The sequence below is a fragment of the Vombatus ursinus genome, unplaced genomic scaffold (assembly GCF_900497805.2).
Source record: "Vombatus ursinus unplaced genomic scaffold, bare-nosed wombat genome assembly UNPS02003292.1, whole genome shotgun sequence".
Taxonomy (NCBI): Eukaryota; Metazoa; Chordata; class Mammalia; order Diprotodontia; family Vombatidae; genus Vombatus; species Vombatus ursinus.
The window spans coordinates 14,166,469-14,172,468 of record NW_020943070.1 but is presented as its reverse complement, the minus strand read 5'-3'; the positions used below and the strand labels follow the sequence as shown (position 1 = coordinate 14,172,468).

General features: G+C 38.6%; 1 protein-coding gene across 1 annotated transcript in view; it reads left to right on the top strand.

Moving 5' to 3' along the window:
• The first annotated feature begins 586 nt into the window (after positions 1 to 586).
• Positions 587 to 6,000, top strand: part of PTPRR (protein tyrosine phosphatase, receptor type R) — a 352,189-nt gene continuing 346,775 nt past the window's right edge. Inside the window, exon 1 of the mRNA XM_027873737.1 lies at positions 587 to 644. Within this exon, the coding sequence (XP_027729538.1) occupies positions 587 to 644 (58 nt within the window). The remainder of the gene's footprint in view (positions 645 to 6,000) is intronic.

The following is a 6,000-nucleotide window of genomic DNA, read 5'->3' as shown; positions in this document are numbered from 1 at the left end:
CAGTGTCTTTGATAATCCCAAAGCACAGCCCCTTCTCCAGTTTTGTGGGGTCTGTGTCCCCCTCTCAGCTGCTGCTAAGAGCTGGAGAAGTGGACAAGTTAAAACTCCAGTGTGGTTCTAGTACAGAAACTGGGCATGCTCAGTAGCCAAGGGAGGTTTGGGTTGCAAATAAGACGCTTTCTCACTCCACATGCAGCAGAACTGCCAGGCTGGGAAGGAACAGACAGTAATGCGACCAGAAATCCATTCCCCACCGCGTTCGCAGTGAGTGCTCGTTCCCGAAGGCGTTAACCATAATAGATCAGGCATCTGTCCCAAGCCTACTTGGAACCCGACCCTGCTCCCTCCTCCCGCCCTCTCTTTCCCTCTATCCACCTCCCCTCCCCTTGGGAAACCTAGGGAAGGAGGGTCTGCTTGCTGATTTCTGTCAGCGCCACAGACCTCTCCACAATATCCAGGGCGAGATCTAGGAATCTTCGGACACGAACAGGGAAACAGGAAGACACTTGGCCATCGACTCTTATTGCGCTTTGCCAGTGGTGAGATCGCCCGGGGTTGATTCTCCTCACCTCTCCATGCAGTCACTATGCAGAGAGCAATCGGCTTCCCTGCACTGTGCCTGCTTGTTAATCTCCACGCTGCAGGTAAGATACTGCCGCGCTTTTAGCCAGAGACCTAGGCGAGCCTCGCAGTCGCACATGTTGGAGGACTGGAGGAAGAACCTGTCTTGGGATGTCAGGGATAGGATAGGAAAAGGGAAGGCAAGACGGTGCCTGGTGGGAAGAGAATGAGGGACGCACCTGTTGGTGGAAAAAGGGAAGGAGCTTAAGCTAAAATTGGAACTGGTATATATGCTTATATACAATATATGTATATATGTGTGTGTATACATACACATGCATGTATATTTTCGCATGTATGTATTACGTGAGTGCAATGAGATGCATCGTAGACATGTCTTATTCGTAATACTAATATCCACGTTTTCATTGAACGTGCAGGATTTTGATTCCCCCAGACCTATTCGTGTGTGATGTACCTGGATCTGTCTTTAGGAGTGTGGTAAAGATTTCTGCTTGAAGGAACCTTATTTATAACTATAGGTTCTCTTGGTAAGCAGGTTTAAATAGAGCTCCCATAAATGCATTGGCCCAAATCTGGTGGACCACATCCCCGCCCAAAGGATCAAAATAAATGGCCCACATCGAACTGCTTAGGCTACTCTCCGAATCTTTGGTCCCCTTCTCCACCAATAGCTGGAATAAATTGGTTTGACTGAGACTCGGCCTCATGAATTCAGAACCATGGTCAGCGCCTGCTGTAAATAAAAATCGAACCATAGTTTTAAACCCTGAACACTGCGGTAGGCACTGTCCCTAAGACAGATTTACTACTCTGTTGGAAAGAGCAGCTGTGAGATTGGCCAAAATCTCACGGCAGTTTGTATTAAACCAGAGCCAGGTGTCTTAGTGAAGCAAACCAGGAGATATAAGAATAGACCTGGATGTTATGTGAAGTCACCAAAGGCCATGCTTTCTAGATGTGATCTCTATGTACTGTAGCCTGAAAGGATCTGCTAAACAGACAGAGTAAATTCTTTATGAAAAAAAAAAAGACTATGACAAGGAGGTTTTTAGCAATAGTGCTGCAACAGCAGTCTTCTTTTAGCACTCAAGCAACCATAAGACTGTGAATCTTTCATGAGCTTGCATAATTAAGAAATATCATGAAGGGAAAAAAATGCCTTGCAATTTTTGTTGTTAATGTCCCTGAAGTAGCTGTTAGAGTTTTTTTTAATTGTTGGTATTTTTGTAGTGAAATAATCAAATTTTAAAATTTCACTTTTCCATTTTTCCCTGAAGCTTTCCTCAAGTTTAACATATTATGGATCATGGAGAATGCAATAGACATACCTATTGAGGTTGTGATTAAATAACAGTTTCAACTGTTGCCAATAAAGCATTCCATTTTGAGATTTTCTGTAGTTTCCAAGTGGTATGACTTGATTGCAGAGGTATGATTCAGTTAATTGCAAACACAATTTTGATTTTATATCCCCCAATTTTCACAGTTCCTTAAATATTCCAACTGGATTGAGATCAAGGAGGCAAAAAAAATTAGGTTCATATGGGAAATAATAAGGTTTACTTCTAAAATATTCTATCAAATAATATGCTTGTATCTACATTTTGAAAAAAATACAATTCCTCACCCTAATTTAGATATTAATCAGGTGAGCTATCACATAATTAATATAGTCATTTTAAACAAGAAACCATGAAATAAAATCAAGATGCCAACACTGAATGTCACATACATCATATACAGATGGTCTCTATTTTTAAAATTACATTTAGAGAAATTAAAAGTGTAAGTGTGTACACTATTGATAACTTTACTGAAGATGTCTGTAATAAGATGGAATGGAGACTCCTGTTCAGAGGAAAAGACTGGAAGTCTTAAGTCTCAGATTATATCCAGAGCTCTGCCAAGGGAACAGTGTAAACAAAGCCAAATCTATTCATCTCTGTTGCCATCTGAAAGCAGAAATGACCATGGTGTTCAGTAATTTTAGTCATGTCCTACTCTTCATGACCCCATTTGGGGTTTTCTTGGCAAAGATACTGAATTAGTTTGCCATTCTTTCTCCAGCTCTTTTAACAGATGAGGAACGGAGGCAAACAGCGTTAAGTGACTTCCACAGGGTCACACAGCTACTAAGTGTCTTAGGGCAGATTTGAACTCAGGAATATGAATCTTCAGGCCTGGTACTCTATCCACTATGCCACCCAGGTGCCTAGAAATGACCATGCTTCCTATCAGAATTTAATGAATGAATGCACATTAATTTTTTTTCCTTTCCAGAATCTTAGATGCAAAATTCTTTAAACTAACAAATTATACTTACCTTTCATTAATTCCTTCAGAATGGGTGTTTTGCTAGAGCAGATTGCAATTTTGACGTTTTGGTAATTGTCAGTTTTATGTCAATGCATTTTAATTTAAACAACAAATTGGGACGAATGAACTATCAGATTAAAATTCAAACCTGCCATGTATCAGAATTTTTTTGTTGCTTTTTGTTATAGAACTGAGGTAAAGACTGATTTTTTCTTTGTCTCTTGTTCATTTGGGTCAAACATGGGGAAAAGGGGCTTGAGAGGAGAGATAAACTATCACCTTATGAATTGCTGGCTTGTTGACCACTACAGCTTTTTTTCATAATAGCATTTTTTTGGTGTCAAGATGGACATAAATTTTATAAGGAAAGGAATGACTTCTATACTTACATATTTTAAATCAAAAAGTTGATTGATTCATTTTGGGCATTCCAATAATATGAAAAATTACTAGATGCTGGTGGAACTGAGGGTACAAAAGGAAATTGCAGTGAGTGTTTAAAGGTTTTTGAGATGAGAGAAACACTTAAGACAAGTTGGTAAAGAATTGGAAAATTAGATGCTTTATTGCTTCCCTTATCAGTAAGCTGTTTTGGATAGGTAGACATTGGGTAGATCTGGGAGAAATATCAAGTAGATTCTGAACAACATTTAGATCCTCTTTTTCTTCCCCCATGAAAAGCATTGTATTGTTACATAGGAGAACCAGCTCCTTGTAGACTCAGACTTTGGATCTCCACTAAAGCACAACTTTCAGTGCCTCATGGTGCGGTAGAGTTGATCCTAAATTCTCAATGACTTTGCTAGAAGAGCACAACCTTTGGGAGGTTCTACCAAGCTGGAAAGGCCAGGCATGCCTACTATTGGTCAAGGATCAGCTTAGTTAAGTTCATAGAGGCACATCAGAGGTTGGCTTCAGGTGATGATATTTTATGGCCACAACAGCTCATGAAAACTCACAACTATAACACAGGTGATGCTGTGATGTGTACAATAAAATGATGGACCTTTTGAAATATTAAAATATTTTAACTAAAGTAGGTTGAAGGTTCTGAGGTATCTTGGAAAATTTCCCTTTGAGGAATATAATTCTCCAATGAATAGCCATGACATGTTTATGTCTACCCTTTCCTTCCAGAGTCTTGTAAGGTTTTCAGAGGGATGACAGAGACCAATTGTAGCACACTACTTACGAGCCTACTCTGTGCTCGTTTGCTGTTTGCAAAGGTCCAAATCTCTATCTTCCCTGGTAGCAGACATAGTCTGTATAAATGTGCCACCTTAAGTCCACGTCTCCTTTCTCTCCAAGTAGTATACCAGTCAGCCTCTCTCTATTTTTCCTTCTTTTGAGGGCGATTTGTGTTTTTATCGAATTCTGTGTGTGGTCAAGGTGAGGGTTCATTAGTGGAAAAATCTTGAGAAATATCATTCTAAAAAGAAATGATAGGTTCTATGTGAAACTGATTAGGGAAAGGCATATGGATTTTGGGCTTCTCTTGTTACCTCAATGAGCGATTACAGAGAGCCCCAATATTCATTTTCTCTCCCCCTTCTCTCTTTCTCTCTCTCTTTGTATCTCTCTGTCTGTCTGTCTCTTACACACACACACACAGAGTATATCACTTTTATGTTTCTGAGTACAGTTTTTAAGATAACTTTCTGTTGGCATCAATGCCATCTTTTAGTCAACTGGCCTCTAATTGCCCAAGGTATCCCAAGGGAATGACCTTGACCTCAGAGATTATTGCACCAACTAGGACTCAGTTTTCTAGAGCTCAAATCAAGAGTAGTTAGACAATTAACTCTTTCAGTTATTGCAGACATAGTGCACTAGGTGGTAACATAGGTTGTACCTTCACAAAGCCAGAATAATAATTTTTTTTAGTGATGAAATAATTGGCATTTCTTCCCAGGCCTTACACAAACCAAATTTTATATGCCGCATGTTTCCTTTTTTTTTTTAAATCAGTGGTTTTTATGCTCTGTAGTATACCCTTAGTGACTTGAAAGGACTGATGTAGTTAATTTACAAATGCAACTAGGGCACTAGTGAGAATCTGGCATCCTGGTGATAGACATGGTAAATTACATATTAGTTGTAATGAAGCTCAGGAGTGCTAAAGATGTTCTGAAAAGGTAAATTTTTTGAATATTGTTAAATTTCTCAATGAAGTCCTTATTTGTCATCTTTTTAAAATTAGTGTGAGTGTGATCCTGTAATACCTGGGACTCATTTTTTTATTGGCCTCATAATGGTATGAAGATTAGTAGTACAATACATTAAGTTTTATAATGCTTCTTCAATTGTTGGAATTATATTTCAGGGTAGAGAGGAAAATAATGTAAATTCAGAATAACAGCAATACTTTGTTCTATCTAGTTTACTTTGCTTCAATTTCCATTGCCCACATCCCTGCCAAAAAAACCATGTCCTGTACCTGACTTTCCTATTTCTATCAATAGCATAACCATCTAGGATTGAAATATTAGTTATCTTGGATTTCTCCCTGTCCTCATCTCCCCACATCTGATCATTCAAAAAGTCCATTCCACAGTCCTTCCACTGTGTTTCTATGATCTGTCTCTTCCTTTTGTCTCCCATTCTTGCCTCACTAGTTCTCATCATTATCATTTTATATTAGTTATTGCCATAGCCTTCTGAGTAATTTTCCAACTTCCAATCATTTTCCTCTTCCATCCGCCACCCTCACATTGCTTCCAGATTAACTTTCCTAAAATGTTTATTTGATCATGTCCTTCTGAAAAGAAAAATACAGATTTTGACTACAGGATTAAGTATAAACTACTTAGCCTGATATTCAAGGCCTTTCACAATCTATTCCCAACTCAATCCCAACTTACTTTTCCAGCTTTCCCTAAATGAACACACAAAAGGGCTCTTGTCACCATCACTTCAATACACAATGTTTATTCCTACTTCTGTGCTTTTATTCATACCATTTTTCCTCACTTGGAATACCTTATTTTTCCTTTATAGTTTTGGAATAACAATAATAAGCATTTATATAATACTTAAAGGTTTGCAAAGCACTTTTACAAATATTATCTCATTTTATCCCTGGGAGCTAGGTGCTATTAT